General features: G+C 39.0%; 1 protein-coding gene across 2 annotated transcripts in view; it reads right to left on the bottom strand.

The window, feature by feature from the left end:
* The window catches only part of gcgra (glucagon receptor a), a 38082-nt gene that overhangs the window by 11469 nt on the left and 6840 nt on the right, over nucleotides 1–19773 (bottom strand). The window contains exons 1-3 of one of the 2 annotated variants that reach the window (XM_015031035.1): nucleotides 2357–2502; nucleotides 1771–1896; nucleotides 426–522 (exon numbers count right to left, since the gene is read on the bottom strand). In XM_015031035.1, coding sequence (XP_014886521.1) covers nucleotides 426–522; nucleotides 1771–1824 — 151 coding nt within the window. In that variant the 5' untranslated portion in view covers nucleotides 1825–1896; nucleotides 2357–2502. Of the gene's footprint in view, nucleotides 1–425; nucleotides 523–1770; nucleotides 1897–2356; nucleotides 2503–19773 lie in introns of those variants that run through there. The other variant, XM_015031034.1, reaches the window with a different exon arrangement.

The following is a 19773-nucleotide window of genomic DNA, read 5'->3' as shown; positions in this document are numbered from 1 at the left end:
CTTTCTTTTTTTTCTTTTTTTTGCTCAGTTGCACAAAAGGTTAGTTTCAAGTCTTTTTGAATCCTTAACTTGGCCACTAGATCACGCAACTTTGGTCAAACTGATATTGTTTGACTCAAATGAAACAAAACACAAGTCAAAAATGGCAAAAGAAATAAAATGACAAATGTTTTGTTCTCTGTTTCCATGTGTTAAGAGATCATAACTCTTCTACACCTGATATTTCACAAATTTCTTGATTCCACATTATGTAATTCATGTCATCTTTAACTTCCAAAGGTGGACCTGATGCAAACCTGGTTTGTGACACAAGGCAAAAAACTGACTTTACTGCAAATTTTCCTCTGAAAGTTCTGCAGTAGCAATAAGCCAGGAATGAAAAAACAAACAAACAAAAAAAAACAGACTCAATATCGAAAGCTCACCACTGCTGGGCGGGTATTGACTGTTGTTGTATTCACATTCTGTCCTATACCGCTTCCAGTCGTCCTTCATTTTATCCAGGGTAGCAGCAAGAGACATCTGATTAGACACACACAGGAGAAAATTCAATAAAAAGGTGCAGTGATGTCCTAAAGATTTGCTACCTGTGGATGCTGTGATCAGACCAAGTAAACAGTTCAATTAAACCGTTAAAAAAACATAGTTCCAACAAAAACAACATGTTAGTAAATTATAATGTTAATTTGACTCTAGATAAAGTTTATGTACAATATGTAAACAATTACACTTTGTGATGTCATGTTCCTCCTAAAGTTTTTTACTCGTAATTCCATTTCTGCTGCTGCTAGAAAGAAAAAGACAGAACAAAACATTTGGCTTTGATTCAGTTTTGTGTCAGTTTAGGAACATCTGATTATAGATCCACATGGCAAAGTGTGAAAAGTAAGAGCTTGCATGTTCTGTTATTGTTTTTTACATGTTAGAGTTGTGTAAAAGATTTGTTTAGCATCTGGCGCAAAAAAAAACTTCATCAATCCCAAAGGGAAACTGAATGTTATTATAACTTATCTAAATCTTCAAAGCTCTTGTAGATGCTGATCGCTGTGAGCAGGAAAGATCTCCTGTAGCAGTCTGTATTACAGTGATTCAAAAGAAGCCTCTGACTGAAAACACCGATTTTTGTTGTAGTTGTTCTATAAATCTTATGAAGACGATTAGAGAATGGCCACAGAACAAAGTCCTATTAAAAACAACAACAACAACAACAAAAAGTTTCACACTCTGGATGATCTCAGAGTCCAATAAAGAAGCTACAGAAGGAGCTAAAGATAAGGATGATGGCACAGAGGCCTTCCAACGTCACAGATTTGAAGCTTGTTGCTACAGATGAAAGGTCAGTGGAGAAGTGCTTATTTTACAATTAACGGTGTAGAATTGGATTTTTGTTTCTGGCAAAGTCTGTTTTTTTTTTTTATTGAATTGTGCTTCTAAGTTACAAATAGCCCTAAATGTTATTAATGCACACAACACTTGAAAGTAAAGAACAACTTTTTTTTTATTTTCGTGTGGAAAGCTTAGGATCCACACTATCAGAATCTGTAATTCTGTCGAAGCCCTTCATATTAACCAAACACCATGTATGAACAAAGAAAACGTCAATAAGAGACTAATATTTGCATTTATGGTTGTACATATTTAGATGCCTCATTGTGGGTCAATCTCAAGCCAGGTGGTCCGTGAGTGTTTGTCAAATGGGTTGAGTGGTCCTCGGCCTGAAAAAGTTTGAGAAGCACTGGTTTATGCCAAAGAGCTACTTCTGTGACCTACCTGGATGCTGCACGAGACGATGAGGACTGCCAAAAAGAGGAACAGCCGTGACATCCTTTATTCCTGCTGGTGGTGCTGGGAGGGCTTTTCACCTCATAAGGGGCTTATCTACACGCGCCACACAGCCTGAGGGACACAGAGACACACAATCCATCAAAGCTCATTGAAAACACATTCACTTGACTCATATTAGCCCCACATAACAAGATGACCAAAACAGGAAAAGGTTGGGTCGTGTCTACACCAGTGCAATTTTACCAGATTTAGAAGGCAGGGGAATTAAAAAAACAAAAAAAAAAACATAATTGAAATCTATGTTTATCTAAACAGGCTAATTTGGAGAAGAAAGGGCATCCACTTTGTTTTAAAAAGCAAAGCTTGGCAGCTGAATAAAGCACCAAGTTGCTCAGGACATTAAGTACAAGGTCGAAAGCCTCCAGGAACTGCTGCTACTTCTATCAGAGAGAGACGGTCGCAGCAGAGAGGAGCTGCACTCGCTCAGTGACGCGCAGCTGGCTGCGCTTTCTCGTTAAAACTGATCAGTGTTTGGTTGAGCGTGTCTCAGTGTGTGCCAGAGGTCACTCACCTGGCCATCGATCACCTCCAGCTCCCGACGGACTCGAGCGAAGCCGGAGAACGGAACGAAATCTGAAACGTTTCTGCAAAAAACACCTTGACCATAGAAACATTTTTGGCTAAAACGTTTCAAATTCCATTCTGTTCTAGTTCCGTGGCGCACTAGAGGACAGGGGTCATGCTGATGTGTTTAGCTTACTGGTATTTGTGCAGCAGATAAGAGCAGTGTGTCATGACAGACGGACAGGTTGTGATGCATGGAGTCCAGAAAGCCCATATTCAACACTGTCACTCTGCTTTCTAAGCTGTCAACAACAAGACACTGAAATATTGCCTCAAACTGCAGCTGGAATGTTGTAGCCACCTTTTGCTGCTCTGCTAGAAAGTCAAATACGATTAAATCTAAACCCAAGAAACCAACTTTCTAAATGGACTGTGCAGTGTAATAACCGCTGGATGCATTAGCAGCAGCACAGAAGGATTGTAGTATTTTCTCAAAGCGGCGGAGCTACTGTTGTCTGGCTCAACATCGGGCCAGGATCGGTACCGCTGATATAAGAGCGCAGACTCTTGCACATTTTCACACAATCAGATACAATGCGGTAGGCAACCTTTGTTTATGAAATGTTTCTGCAACAATCTGAGGTTGAGCAAAAAGCCAATATTATGAAAACAACTTATTATGAGCCACACTCTCAGCTCTGAGCGACTGCATCTGAAAGCTGCAAATGTTGTGAAATATTACGTTTTACCACAGACTAGCCAGATGTAATTTGGGTTTCATCCTGCATCCCATTGCACGGGCTGTCACAATTATTTCAAAAATCAATTATTTCATAAATTCTTCTGACAATTAATTGATTAATTTGATGAAAGAAAACAAAAGTGGCACAGTCTGCAGATTTTTCATTCTGCCAGTTAAGTCTTTTTATGTAATAAAAGAGGCAAATAAACAGATGATTAAATTCATTTTTGAAATAAGAAAATAAACACCGTATTGCCTGAAATATACTTTAGTGTACCCTTTATAATTTGTAGCAAAAGTTGCATCAGAAGGTAAAACTACTGGAAACACCAAAATGCAAAACGCTAAATATTTTACAAAATAAATAAAATGCATTTATCTTTTGTATAGTTTTGGCTTAATTACTGCATGTTGTCTTTTCAGCATACGGCCTTTGTTTTGAGTCTTATCTACTCCGGTTAACGATTAAACTACTGAATTAGTCGATGATTATTTCAATAACAGATTCAACGATTGTTCCGATTAATCGTTTCAGTCACAGAAGAAACGCACATCAGAGACCGTCCTGCTCCTTGTTGAATAACTACATAGAATGCTTACACACACTCTCTCTCCCCCAGTAGGTAACAGATTCAGAAACAAGTTTTCCCCCAGCCACCCCATCTTGCACCATGTTGTGCAACTTAGCACTAAAGACACACAATGATTAACGAAAGTGATCCCCACAGGAGAGATTATGAAAGGAAAGGGAAACAGAGACATCGGGGTTTGGCAAAGTGTGGGGGAGAAAAAAAAGAAACTAGCCCAACCTGGCCTCTGACCACATTACTATGTTTAAAAAAAATGAATAAAAAAAACGTGGAGCAGGAGTAATGACCGTGATACAGAATATTATTTAAAATTTACAACGTCTCTCTTAGGAGAAAATCTCTCCTACTATGAATCGGATCATTTACGGCTTTTATTCGCTTTACATCTGCATCGCTTGCACCACTGTTTCACGACGCACTGACTGAGGTTTTAATAAGTTATGTTTCGAAAACCACAGAAATCTTCTCTCAGGCCATTTCTCGGTTTGATATTCTTTCAGGGAGATAATTCCCGAAAACATGCTGGAGAGACTGGAGTTTCCTCTGGCTGTATGGAGCATGCAGTCACACGCCGCTAAATATTTAAATATCAAAATCAAAAGAATAACACAAGCTAATAATATTATATCATTTAACAGCAAAATGACTAATAATTGCTTTTCTTTAAAACAAACGCAATAAGATATGAATGTGTTTATAATGCTCATTTGAATACAATTAAAAAGATATGTAAAAGTCATAATGTAAAGATCTCACATTGGCTCGTATGTGAAGCTGAAAGTAAAAACAACGTCGCTTGTAATAGACAATACTGCTAAAGTTGCAAAGACATTTTTTTTTTTTTTTTTTAAAGACAAACTGTGTCTGTTATCCAGAAGATTGGACGCGTTTGGGTGTCTTCACTGCAGGATAATTAGGGCCACATGGCGCATGTAGTGAGAGCTGAGGCAGGACTAATGAGCGCCAAGGTGTGAGGCTAATAAGGCTTGCAAATCCGGCTGTTTTGATAGCATGGTGGAGCTGCTGCCGCACCCGGAGATATTTCCACAGGTCCGTCAGGAAACATGTTGTTTAGCATCACTAACTCTAGGTTACAGCAAATATCCCCGAGCTTTCTCTGTTACTTCTGCGCGTCTTGATTTCAGGTTGGAGGACAGCTGAGGGCCTGTGAAGGCAGAGGCAGAGCTGACCTCTTGGGAGTCGTTTGGGTGCGTTTTCCCCGAGGCTATTTCAGCCAAAAACATGTTACCAAATCATCTTATACCCAGCTTTTGTCTGCTAAACAAAAGCCGTACCCCGCTCCTTGTCTAAATTACGCTTGTGTGCAATTTTACTTATATTTATGAGGAAAATACTTTTAAAATCAGGCTTGGATGACGCACATGCCCCAACCGTCTAAAAAATGCGTTTGCTTGTTTTTTTTTTTTTCTAAATCGCTCTGTGCTCAAATGCATGTTGAATGGCTTAATACAATGGCCACTAACAATTACTGTTGTTTGTTGGAGAGTACTTGCCTTTCATTGTGCTGTCTAGCAAATAACATTACAAAAGGAGAGTATGCATGGTTGAATGTTGTGCAGAGGGGAGAAGCAAGGACTAAAAACAAACCTCTTTGGAAAAAAAAACAACAACCACCCAGCCTGGAGATGTGCCTGTGATCTCCAATCTATCGTCCACTTTTCCAAATGAGGTACAAGACTCGACGCAGAGACGTCCCGCACTTTTCATCTTCCAGAGCTTTGGTTCACACCTCTGAGATGACGGAAGATCATTTTAAATCACCGTAAAAGAAAATAGTGGCGTCGATCCTACAAGCTGCAGCACAACTCACAGGAAGTCATTACCCGGGGCGAAGCCTGGTAGGCCTCATACCTCAGGGAAGCAGATGGTGAAATGCATAGGAGGGTGAAGCAGAGTTCAAAATGAGCAAGGCACCATGCTGAAACACACGCTTACAACTTGGCTGCAGCAAGTTGTGGCGGTCTTTTGCGGCCGGCTGAAAACTGAGCAGCTATGAATGTTTGACTTTCCACATCAAATCAGACAGTTTTGTGTCGCGCCAGCGCGCAACAAAATTCAACTTATAGGACTTTGGGCTGAAATCCAGATTTGTTGGAGCCTAATTTTACGCTAAATATATTTTTTCAATGTTCAGCGTGCATGTTAAAGTGAAGAATTGTATTAATTTTCTCACTCAAGCACACTTTGGCCCTCTGAACTGGGAAAAGTCTTTATTAAGACAGTCGCACGTTTTTTTTTGGCAGAGCCAGAAAAAAAACTGTCTTGACGATGTAAGTCATGATGCGGCAAGGACATAAAGCCAACACAAAGAGGCAAACAACAAACTCTGACCACCTAGGGGGTTTGTTTTTAGGCCAGCAGCAACAGATAACACAATAAACTTACTCATCTAGTGTCACTTCTGTCCATTCAACCTTTACCATGATTACACAAGCATTGCTCATCTGGAGGCACATTTGAAATTCTGTTACCTCTCTACGTTTCTTCAAGAGGAAGTGTAGGGATTAAAAAAAAAAAAAATCCAACACAGCGAACTGACAGCTGCATATTGAGCGAGCAGGCACACCGCCAACTGCAGTGTCAAAGTCTTTCGCAGAGGAACGTTAGATGCAACGTCTCCAGAAGGTCATTAATGGCAAAGTTACAGTTTAGATCACCATGAGTCAACAAATGCATCCTGACAAGCAGCTTTCCTGCCCTACTTCACTGAACCACGTACTATCAAATATTCATTAAACTGCAGCACAAGACTAACATGCCGCAGCTGAGTGCACACGGAGAGCAACCTGTCGCATTGAAATGTCTAAAAATAAATGAAGAAGTATGTCTTTACGGGCTGCTGTGCAGTCACCAGGAGGTAGACATGGAGCGTGGCTTGTCTTCACATAATCAGAAATAATAAAAGTAGGCTGTGCATGTCAGTGTTTGCTTAAAACATATTAAAATCTCATGAAAACTTAACATGTTGTTGTTATTAGGAACCAAACCAGCTAATACCCGTTTATCCACATTGTTGTTGTTTGACAACCTGAAACAAAAGTTGTTGCTTTTTCCAACTTTATTTTATACAAAAAAATCAAAATAAAAATACACACACAAAAAAAGGCCCAGCTATCTGATAATAGGGTGAAAGATGGAAAAATACCTTGGAGAAATAGAAAACTCACGTCACAACAAAACGAACAAAACTATTTGAATAATTCTGTATCACTAAATGATGAGGGAAAACATGCAGCAAAACAACAACAGTTGCAGGATTGGGTTAATGAGACAACATGGACAAAAAGAAATGAAAACAGATGTAGCAAAACAGAAAAGCAACCCGCACTACACCGGCAGCTCTTAAACATTTAGACACCAGCTAAATAAATACTAAATAAATCTGCTGCTACACTGTATGATATCTTTCCACATATAGTAATAAATGGAAAAAATGTGTTAGAGGTTTAAAGATTCAAGGAAATAAAGCAGCTTTGATGGAAAATCTCAACTGGCCAGATGGTGTAAAAAAAACTTTGAGTTTGCAGAGGAAGGTGCATCAATATTAACACAGACGGCGCATTTTCACCTTGTTGCATGAGATTATGTAATGATATTGCTGCTGCTGCAGCAGCAGCTGAGCATATGTGTGGTATAAATGGTGTGTGAGGGATGAAGAGCTTACGTGGCTTATCCTGTGATCCGTTTGTGAATGTTACACTGTCAAAAACATAGAAAAGCGATGCTGGAGACATGCAATAGAGTGGCAGCACACATGTTTTCAAAGTGCAACTATGCCAACGTCTTTATAAAACGGTAACGAAGCTTAGACTTTTTAAAAATGGAATAAGAAAGCAAACAACAGCAAATCCTTTAACAGGGACATAGGTCTTGCTATTTAAATCATTTCCCCCAAAGCTTTTATCTAATATAGTGGTGATGTAATGTTAAAACTGTTTCCACCTTATCTTCAAAGGTACGGTAAAAAAAAAAAAAGACAAATTTTAAAACATTACTGCGGAGCTATATTAAACAAAAGAAAGTAAATGTTTCATTGAGAGAATAACATTTTTTTTCTACATCTCCAGCCGGTGACTGACAGAATCCAGATATTTGAACGGTCACACGCCTTTTCTGGGCAGTTTTTAAAATAATACGTCGTACTACAAGTCACTATGCTTCAGATGTTCACAGCCAGGCTTGATCCATCTGTAAACTTGCTTCAGGCTTGCTGGATGTGTTGGAGGATACGATGCCGCCCGCTCGCTCTCCGACATCTGTGTTTGGAAAACGTGTCAAGGTTTGGCTCGGCCTCCACCTCTCACACAGACATTTAAACAAACTCCCCGTTTTACATTTTGTCCTCCCCACGAGCTGCTAATCCATTCTTTAACATGTCCCCTATTTACAAAAGAGTGACATAACAGGACTCTATTGTGCAGCACGGTACGAGGAAAACGGTGAGAGGAGGCGGTGTTGTTGCGCTCGAAAGCAATTTGAAAAAAACAAAACAAAACAGGGCTCTGATTTAGGGCTGCTGAGCTGAAGCTCTGAACGTCTCGGTTCGTCACTGACCCTGTTACAATGTGGGAGCACAGCAACCGTAACCCCCGATTACTCGAGTTTAGTGACAAACGTTTCCCGTTTAGAGGTCGCATCTGATGAAAGTAAGTGGAAAACAACGACAAGCGGACATGTTGGCACTCGAGTCCTCCGTGTGAGCGAGCGTGAGGCTTTTCTGTGTGGGACTTTGTGGAGGAAGGGCTTTGTTGCCACTTTCATGCTTACACTTGGACAAAAAAAAAAAAAATATATATTTTTTTTTTTTGCAAACAACGGCCCCCGTTGGAAACCTTCAAATCGTGGGGTGCCAAGTTCATCGTCCTTCATGGTTTCCTGTGTTTTTGCAAATGATCAGAGCAGCGGCCGAACCTGAATGCTGACAGAAGTTTTAGTGGCGTAACCAGTTTACATAATCAGTCATTGAGATCTCATTTGAGCTCATGGTTTATCTGGGGATGACTAATAAAATGCATAGTCTTGTTTATTAACAGTGAGTGTTGTTTGACAGAGGAATATTTTTTCTGCTTTGTTGCAGAATGAGTTGCAATCGCACCCAAAGATTATTATTATTTTTCTCGGAATTATTTGACAGTTTAATCAAGGAATGAACCTTGTTTTCAAACTCCTGTTTAAAGCCGTGTTCAGAAAATCCTCTGCGCCGCTTCCAAAACTCACAAGTCTGAGGGAGGGTGCACAATGAATTTGTTGGAATCAAGAAAATGGTCAAACTAAACAGATCATTTCGTCTTTCTATTGTTTTCCTTCTTCCAACCGCAAAAGGCTTGGAGCTCATCAGCAAACATAAATCCTCGTAATACCGACAGAAACATGCAAAATCCTAGTTGGAAAATGCTTGTCAGCAATTATAGGAAGGGTTTGGCTGCTGTAATGATAATAAAAATGTTTCCACTGATTCTTGAGGGCTGCAAGGAATTTCTGGTATGCCATTCTTAAATATAAAATGTAAATAGAAGGATTATAGTTTTCTTATCTCCCGTCCAAAAAAAAAAAAAAAAAAAACGAAAATTTTTTTTTTAATTAAAATTATTTTAAATTAAACTCTTCCAGCTGTATTAATAGTTTTGATTTAGACTTAAATCTTGACATTTATAGTACTAACCCTATAATTTAATATTTATGTAAGTGGTTTTTGTGCCAAACTTTAAATTCAGACGTATACTATACGTCACTTAAGCTAAAGGGTAAGTCTGAGGACTGTTTGGTTTTCCTTCTTTTAATTAAATAACATTGATAGGTTCTGAATAAATGCCCTCAAACTGCATATTCAGGGAAGAGAAATACACGATACTGCTCGATTAAATTCAGTTTCCAGCAACTCAAAAGTCGCTGAATGAATGAATCCGGGGCGTCTATGCCAGCCAGCGAGCTATGTCAGCCAAAAAAGAAATTGTGCCTTATGCTACAAAACTAATCTACCATTTCATATTTGTCTCATGGGAATAAATTGGACTTATCGCAGTAATAACTCACTCGGTGACATTTGCACCGGTTGAATTTAGATTTGGCATAAACAAACGAGCGTGCAGAAAGCGAGCTCTGCAGTGTCACCTGTCAGCACCGGGAAGTCAGAGGGACGAGCCAAACTTTGTGCCGTCTGCGAATACACAACGTCTTGACGGTGACATTTACTGAAAGCATTATCTCTGCCAAAATGGAACAGTGAGAATGTCGGTGTTTATTTGAAAGATTGATAAACTTAACAGCACTGATCATTTGATATTCTGATGCAAAAGACAAAATTAGCTGCTAAAACTGTGTAAAGGAATGCCGTGCATAAAACTTCGCTGATAAGATAAAACTACGTAATTAAGTCCGATGGGAAATCCACTTATTTAGGGGCAGGGGGAATAAACAAGTGCCAAACTTTAAAAAAATTAACCATGCAAGTTAGATGTAGATATTCCAACTGGGAAACAAAAATAGCTTTTGTTGAGGAGGAAGTGCAAAAACAGACCTGGCAGAGACACAAAGCAGATCTGCAAAGCACTTTGATTCCTGGTGATGATCAATAAACATTTGGTCATAAATTTGGCATCATTTTTAATGTAACAAAGCAGCTCAAACTACGCCATGCGAGCACTTTATAATAATCGACAAGCAGGACTGGAAAAAAATCTACGCTAGCTATAAAGTTTGAAGGAGATGAGGGGGCAAAATGCACCAGATAACAGGAAAGGCACAAAAGATATCAAATATATTAAGATAGTGTCTAGTTCAAAAAATGACCAATTTCTCATGGTCTCTGAGCTATTTATGAGATAAGTAGTCGAGATATGAAAGCATCCATTTGCTGCTCTATTCCCACGAACATCTGTTGTCTGTTGCTCTCCTATGGATGCTGGCAGCAAGTGTTTATGCTCAGTAATCCCCTGAGCTCTGCTGCGCTGCTCTGTCACTCTGCCATCAGCCTGGGTTTTATCACGCGTTAGGGAGGTGCGTCTTATAAGGTGGTAGAGTCGTGGAACATTTCCGACCCCAGACGTAGATACGCCGAATGTCCGAAACCGTATTTAGTCAGGCTGTTTGGCTTAAAAGAGGAAGAACATCCATCACTTCATGACGGAAAAGTTGCTGCTGCAAAAGGCCGTGCTGTTTATTGTAAGGACGCAAAGCAGAACCGCGGGATTGGGTCGCAATGTCTGAGGACTGGCTTTTCTGCTGCACAAACAGCCCCAACAAGGGCTCAGTTAAACTTTTGGGTTCATGTCTGAGTGAAAGCCTTCAGATGAGGAAACCAAGTTAAATAAGAAGGAGAGGGTTGGGGGAAAGACCGGGCAGCAGAATAAACTCATATGCTTCTTCTGTCTTTTCACTTTTATCAAAACAGATCCTCATTTGTAGAAAAATTGTAGCTCAGGGATACTGCAGATTCCCTAGAGAAGCTCCGAGCAAGTCTTTTACAAAGTATGCTAATTGAATCACTACAGTAACGGAGAGGACAAGGCTGGCATTCTTCATGCTACAAATACCCTAAAGACACTGAACCAATATTGAATTTATCCAGCTGGCAGAAATTTCCTGTAACAACTCAACTCTATCTGATGGAGTTATGTTCTCTCGGTTTGAGACAGATATATTCATGATTTATTACTTTAGACAAGTGTGTGAAGCAAATAAAAAAAATCTCGACTGCTGTCCAAATTAAATATTTGACAGTTTGGATGCATAGTATTGAGAAACCATCGACGCAAGAGTTTAACCAAACCAATTGTTGCTTTTTGAAATAGAGACGTGTTCACGTCTCAACAGCTCAACATTTTGCACTAAGCAAAACAAACAAGTTAAAATGAATAAATCTCAAAACAAATTAGAAATTACAGGAGTTATGCAAATGATTCGATGACTAATTTAGGACCTTGGTACCTTCAAGAACGTGGATCCCGCCATTTCCTTTGTTCATTAATCTTTGGTAATCTTTTGCACCATATTAACATGTTTAGCTGGTTCATTGGGGTGCATATAATTACCAACAGAAGGTTAATGGTTTGATTCCAGCTTCCTTCTGTCACATGTCGATGGGCAAGGCACTTAGCCCCAAGTTATCTGAGTATCTGTGAATGTGGCTCTTGTGTAAAGCGCTTTGAGCTGTATAAGTTCAGACCATTTCCTTCTCAGGAGTAATCAGAAGGGGTTGCATCAGGAAGGGCATGTGGGGTAAAAGAAAAATGTCCCTACTCCACATGCATGCAACTGTGGAGGAGGAAAGGAAGCTGCTGTGTGGTAACCCTAGAGGACATTTCATACGGATTTTTACATCAGGTTTGGTGAGATCCTGACTTCTCAACTCAAAATTTGGACTTTGGAAGTGTTCAGGTTGAATTTTTTTTTTTTATTTGGACCTAAAAAGGGAAAAAGTTTCTCTTCTATCCACACAATGACACCTGTTTTGTCAGTGGTCCCTCACTTCAAAAATATAATGAAAATGGTTGAATCATTTAATGATGCCTAATTAACATAATTATTATTGACAACAAGAAATAAAGTTAGTCCTTCTTGATCTGTGTTTCCAGAAAACAGCAGTGAGTTGTTGCTTCACTCTTTTTCCCAGCTGGTTACATCCAGACCTTCGGGCCACTGCGATGACTCATTCATCCACAGATGTACAGATGAACAATATGTGTGTGAGTCCATGTGTGTGTGTGTGACGCGATGAGCTGCAAGTTTCCACAGATCTGACAGTATTTTTGTTCTAGTTGCAAAGAACTGAAAATCCCTACTATGAAAATCACTTGCATTAGTTTGGCTGGCCGATGATAAACTAATTATCACCTGAGCAGCAACATGCATTACACACTGGTCTCAAGTTTCAGACATAATGCTAAATGCAATACTGAAGTAAATTGAAGTGATTTATCTCAATCTACCACCTGCACCTCCCTCTCTTCATAACTCTTCAGGGTTATTTCACTCCATGCACCTTACCAGCAGCTTAGTCTGCACAGATGCACTTTGTATATATAGATAGTTGGTTGTATCCAAGGTCCACAATCTACAGTAATAACTTCCATCTCTGAAGAAATACCCTTTCAAGAGTTTGGGTTCTGTGTAATATCACATTTATCTATTATATAAATATCACATTTTGGTAAAATGCATAAATTCATTTTGCAATGATAATTGTACTTGTTGAGATTTACAGCAGCAAATGCATGAGTTAAACTTTTACATTACTGATCAACACTGGTTTGAACGTTTCAAAAACCTTGCACTTTAAGTTTGTTTGTTTTTTTGTTTTTGTTTTTATATAAAATGCTCTGCTTTAGTAGAGGCTGACATTAACTGTCCAGGAGCAACATCTCAGTCAATCAAGAGAAAATGTGATTCAAGTGAAAAAGCATATCAAACTGTCACATTATGTCAACCTCCAGATTTGGAAAGCAAAAAAAAAAAAGAGAAACCCAGGAGCTCTTTAGGGAATATGAGTCAGTGATAGAGAGAAGAATCAATGTTAACTCAAATGTCAGATCTTTATGTTCCCATGATGTAAACTTACTGTATCTGGGTCAGCAGAAATGAACCTTTACAGTATATCAATGCTAAACATAAGCTCTGCTAAAACATTATTTATGGTTTTATCTACTTTCTTTTTTGATATTTTCGTCAGTCGATTCTCTTCTCTTTCCTCCTGTTTTTTCTAAAACTCTCAGAGGAGATCATCAAAACACACCGGATCTCTCCTTACCTCTCTGCCTCTCTGCTGGAGTTTGGGGTGATTTCAATGCTTATTTTTAAAGCCCTTACTGTAACTTTATCTAGCTTGTTTTGTTTTGTTTTTTTACCATTAATATTTGTAATGCAATTATCATCAGGTTGCATTTTATGTGACGAAAAAAAAAGTTCAGTGTTACAGCCATATATTATAAAACGTCCTGGTTTCATAAGCCAGGTGCATTTAAGGCTTCAAAGCCAAGTTTATGCCAACACACATTAAAATGAGTCAGATGGTTTTCAGATCATTTGCATGTAACCATCAAAGTTACTTTGATTCATGTTGTATATTCCTTACTGACCACTGATGACGCTGATCGCTTTTGAGTTTTTCTACTTCCTGGATGATTTTGAGACCAAATTAGTCTCTTAAAAAAAAAAAAAAGTTTATTGTTCTTCTTCAACTCAACGCTGTGCTCCCGGACTTTTTTGAGTGGAGTGTAATTTTTGTAATTCTTCAATGGAAAATTAGTCCCAATGCATCAAGTCTCAAGGGATAGATGATAAAACTATAGCTAGTAATAGTCTTAAAACTGCTGCATTATCATTGTGGGTTTAACATAGGGAGCGTGGATTAATTTGTGAGACATTCATTCTGTTTCATCCGTGCATCCACTTGTCACTAGTAGAGATAAAATGCCATGGCAGTGGACCACTGTGAGAATGTATATATATATATATATATATATATATATATATATATATATATATATATATATATATAATACACACACACACACACACACACACACACACACACAGCTCTGGAAAAAAAATGAGACTACTGCACTGAACCCCACTGAAAATCCTCATGCTTATTCCACCAAATATTAATTCCTGAACATTTCCCGAGTTAACACGTTAGTATTATTGTTTCTAAAGGAATATGAACTGCATCTTTTTCGTTATTTTGATCATTTCTCATTTTCTTCCAATAAATACTAAACTTTTGCTTGGAATTTCAAAGACACGTTGTCAGTAGTTAATAGAATAAAAGAACAATGTTCATTTTATTCTAGCATATACCTATAATAAGTAAAATCAAAGAAACTGATCATTTTAAGTCGTCCCTTAATTTTTTTCCAGAGCTGTTTAAATCAGAAAGTAAGAAGAAACAACACAATGATGCAAACTGTCAGAGTGTCCCGAGCCTTCAGACCTTACCACTCAGGACTAATTTGGAGAATATAAGCAGCTCTTTATGCCATCAGGATGTTAGTTGTCTATGAATATTTGATGTGTTTAGTCGATGACATCTCGTCTCGGTAAGGAAACTCAATGGCAACTCTTTAAAGAAGATGGTGTGTGACAGGAAAGAGGTGCAAATCATGTTGGAACGAGAAAAAGTCAACATGTCAAACAGCTTAAACATAATGAAGTCATGACAGAAAAATAAATGCCCTCCAATTAAAACTCTCCCAATTCTGCGAGCTTATTGACAGTGGAAATGTAAAATGGTTCAACAAAGATTTGAAAATACTTTCAATCAAATTATTTTAAAAAGACTACCTTTATTTTTCCACTTTGTCACGTTTTGTGTCACTTTTGGAGGACAGTAATATCTTCTGTAAGATATGCACACTCACCTCACCAAAGGGAGTATATGTGGATTTCAACAGCAGCAATAATATTTCCCTTTTCCCTACTTTTTAAGGCTTTTGCTTGGTATAACTGCACAACATGACAATTGTTAAAAACTTCTAATGTTAAATAATAAAAAAAAACATATAAACTTGATTACTTTAATCACCATTAACTATACTGGAGATTTCTATTTTCCTAAAATAGACCCTGAACAATAAGAGACTGTACTAATGTGAAAAGAGGTCAATGTCTCCTGAATTATCCGCAGCATTTTGGAGATCCACGTCCCGCCCCTCGGGTCGCTAGCACACTGACATCAGCAGGCTATTCGGTGACGCAGGACCATATGTTGTTTTTCAACGCCGGCTAACAATCCAAGCCTCTGAGACAGAAAGGCTCCATTCATCCAAAAGTAACGCAGACAAAAACATGTTGCTGGAAGACATCCTGACACCGTCTGCAATTCGGATCCCGTCCGTTTACAAACACTCCGAATTCCCAACTATTTACTTCTAGCAGAACAAACAACAAACAGCACAGAGCAAGACTGCTGACCGCAGCGGCAGCCGCTCAAGGACATTTGGCTGTGTTTTTACAACTCGTGTTGCCAAATGCGTGAGAAAATGGCCCAATTTGGGGAAAATTTGAGCAAACTGTTACAACGTATTACTTTAACAAATACTTCGGTGCTCCAACAATAAAGGAAAAGCTATGCCCACTGGTATTAGCTCTAATATTAATACTTTCCGATAACCTTGTCAAGACCTTGTAGCCCTCAAGTTTCATAGTCATTTTTCAGATGCAATGTGTTTTGAAAGCTTGTGCTGCTTGGGAATGGCTTTGCTTTGGATCTCGTGTTTTTCTTAGTTTGTTAAAGGTTATGGCCTCCAGCTTGTTTTTGGTTGCCCCTGGAGGTGTCTTTCTCATAGCATATTCCTGTAAATCATCTTAGCAGAGGCGACCAGCTCACCTTCAAACCACCCTAGTGACGAATCTCATCCTACTTGCTTGTTTAACCTCGTGTTCATCTCCTGCTCTACGCTACTAACGCTCTTGAACAAGACGGACTTCAAGGTTCTTCAACTTCTGAGATTGAGGGAAATATCCATCCCTCTAAAAGTTCAAAACTCAGGATCTGTGCGATGTTTTCTACGGTGGATTGTGAATGCAGTCAGTACCACACAGAACAGAGCTTGACTTTCACTGGCACAGCTGCACATCCTCACCTAATGTCTGAGCAACAAACCCCATAATGGCCTTAGCACTGCAACAGCAGGACATGATCTTGTAACACTTAGCTCCATTCTGCAAGTTTGTGGCCTGCAGTGTAATGTGATTGTGTCCATATGTGGTTGGATCATAGTAGGAAGATGCTGCAGACGGTCATGGAGCTTGTGGAGAATGTGGTAGATTATTTATTCAGTGTGTAAGCAACCTCAACAGAGAACTGAAGAGTAAGCCGCTACTGCAGACAAACTGCTTCTTCGGGGCGCTCGTAAATTTTCACTTCGTGAACAAACAAGGACAGATTCAATGTGCTTTATCTCACTTGGATTTTGCAGAAGGAGCCCGTGTTGCTTGTTGAAGCAACATTCAGCAATTGTAATTGCTGGCGCATTCTGATGCTTTTTTGCAGGAGGCTCGTTGGCTTGTGCCTTGTTTTATGAAGCTCTGCATAATCTTCCACCTCAGTTCTTTGACATGGTGTTGTTCCAAGCAAATAAAAAATGTATAAAGATGAAAAAGTAATGTTGATTCCCTTGAAGTAGACATTTTTATGAGAGATTGTGTTCTCGTTATTAATTTTGTTGCTTTTTTATTGTTATTTATTCATCATATTTCAAAAACAACAGTGTATTTCCTCCAGATGATGGAAAAGCGTTTTCACTCGCAGCTGTGGAAATAGACTGGACTCCTTTGGGCTCCATATGCTACACTAACTCATAATGGCTGAAACCCATTCTGTGGGGAGAAAAAAAAGTGCATCATGTGTCTAAATTCGTTTCCCCTTCTCACAGCTCACATCTTCTTGTGAAATCATCCTCTAGGAAAAGAAAGCTGAGATTTCCACTGTGGTTTGCTTCTTTTTCAGTGAAGATGGGCACCCTGTCCAGCTGAGCACTACATTCAATAACAATAGGAATCCATCGCATTGGTGCTTCAGGTCTGACTGAGTTATTTAGCTTCAGAGTTTTACTTCCCTATCTTTTTTTGCAAACTGTTTCCCTCAGAAAATAAACAACAAAAAAAAACAACCACTCAAGATAAGAGCCTTAAAAAAAGAACAAAACTTTGAAGTGGACAGTGGACCTGAATGTAAAGACAACTTGTTTGCTGATGGAGAAATGCTGTCATGTGGTTGGTGTGTCACCCAAAGCCCATGGCAAAGAGAGGGTTTGCGACAGTTTCCAGCTGAGTGGCCATTGAGATGAGGAAACTGCATCTTGGGCACTGGACGGCGAAAAAACACACACACTGTGTCAGGACGCAAAAACGAGTCACACTTGACCCTAGACCCCCACAGATTACAAGGGAAGAAGAGGGGTATTTTTAGCGCATCAGTGATGAAGATTTGAGCAAACAGAAAACGGCTCGATACTTTTACCCCCTCCAGGACTTACAAAGCAGTTCAAACGAAAACTGAGGCTTTTTTGTGTTCTTTGATCTTTTCGAATCCCTCTGCAGGTATTGATTCTTTTGTAAACCAGGCGGTTTTTCATTATGCCGAAATCTCTCTCTCTCTGTGAGGAAGAGGCTCCAGGCACGTTTTATCCCCCCGGCCCCAAACGGGTGAGATTTGAGCCTCACAATGTCTCAAGTGCCACCATTAAAAACTCACAAATCAGATAACCAAGAGTGACCCCAGATGAGCCGTGCACCTTTGGCCCCCGTTCGGTCAGCACAGTAGCGTGTAGGTTGATCATTACTGGGGTAATCATATCGGCCACGCTGAGCCTGATTGTGTAATTCATCTTGGAGAAAGACGGCACAAGCAGTGTGTTTTCATCATCACAACCCACTGACTCCTCTCAGCAAGGCATAACTTATGAGTCCTCTGATCCGTCCAGTCATGACCTCTGCAGCGTGATGAGGCTCGTCTCAGTTCATCTTTGGGCTCTGATTGAGTTTAATGGGGATGCTGATTTTCTGCAGACAGCTACTTACCAGACACATAAAGAGGTTAGAATAAGTATTAACATATGAAAGGGAACACTGAAATATTGCTGGCCTGCACGCGTTTTGCTTTAATAACAGACTTTTTTTGGCTTCTCTCCCTGCTATTCTACTTATATAATTGAAGTTGGAGACAGTTTGATAGATTTATATGACTCGAACACATGGGATTTCTTTCTTTTTTCTTTTTTTTTTTGCCTGCTTGAAACTGGTCACAAAGAGAAAGTTGAGACCAAAGAATAAAAGATGCTTTTCATATGTGGCATTAGATACGGCCAGGGACAGAGACGTCATTGATCGATATCAATCTGAAAAGTGATTCTTTAAAAAAAAAAAATGTTTTAGTCGTGATGCCATAGAAAGGTCTCCTAAAACAATTATTCATTCAAAATTTCATAATCTGTGGATCTGACTTAAATCATTTGTGACTTCTCACAAGGGTTTGCTTTGCATGTTATTAGACAGAGGGGCCTAAAGGCATCAGTAGGGAAAATGGAGCCTTTATGGCTTTATTTTTTTTAAGGAAACACTGAAGGTATTTATTTATTTTTTTCAGCTGGAAGACTCAACTTTTTAATATTTTATTTAAAAATATATTTTGTTCAGTCCAATTCATTTAGATCTGCCAGTTGTACAAACTAAGCTCCGCTTCTAGATGTTTTTGTCACTTAAAGAAAAATGTCATTTACTGAAATGGGGTTCTGTGGAGTTGCTATGAGTTGCCATCATCTTACCCTGTTTGTAAAATGAACCCAGACACATGATTCTTAAACAGATAGGTTCTCAGAGATCAAACTTAATATTACCTACATAGTTTTTCCAGCTCATGTTACCACTTATAAATCAAGTTGTTTTCCTCTCCATCCCTGCAAGCAAATGTTGTGATGTCACCAGCCTATTTTATTCAAACAAAACGGGGCTAGAGACGTGACAATATGAGCATTTTGTATCATTAATATTGTGTGCAAATCACAATGTTTAGGACTCTGTTCAACTGTTTTAAAAAATTGCAAAAAGCGTTGTTACGACTATAGGCGTATTACACAGCATTGTGATTAAAAATAATTAACTACTACTATTAAACTCTGTGAGAGGTGATATCAAAATATGCACAGGAAAGAGTAGGGATAATGAGTTCATTTTGTTCTAGTGCTAATCTGGCCTTTATCAGTGCCGGTGTTTGTGATGGTGGAAACACAAGGAACTGGTGATAAGCAAGCGCTAGCACCAGTTTGTCACTAGAAGCGGTGGAATGGGTCCTCAACCAAAAAGCTATTTACAGATTGGACTCCTTTCACAAAGGCAGAAATCCATGTTAATCACAGTCACGCAACCTCTAACTTTTAGTATAACTTCTCTCAGTCTTCTTCGTGTTAAAAACTTTTTTTTAAAAACATCCAAACTACCACTTTTAAGGCTGGGATTTCATTTGCAGCCTTTTGTGGTGGAAATAGAACATAATTTTAAATTCTTCCCTCTGGTAATTTCTCTAATTTAAGAGCTCTTGATTTACATTACAACATTTTATTATTATTGGATAAC

Source organism: Poecilia latipinna, unplaced genomic scaffold (assembly GCF_001443285.1).
Source record: "Poecilia latipinna isolate Pla-1442-1.1 unplaced genomic scaffold, P_latipinna-1.0 Scaffold198, whole genome shotgun sequence".
In the NCBI taxonomy this organism is placed as follows: domain Eukaryota; kingdom Metazoa; phylum Chordata; class Actinopteri; order Cyprinodontiformes; family Poeciliidae; genus Poecilia; species Poecilia latipinna.
The sequence above is the reverse complement of the archived record's forward strand: the minus strand, read 5'-3'. Positions and strand labels throughout refer to the sequence as shown.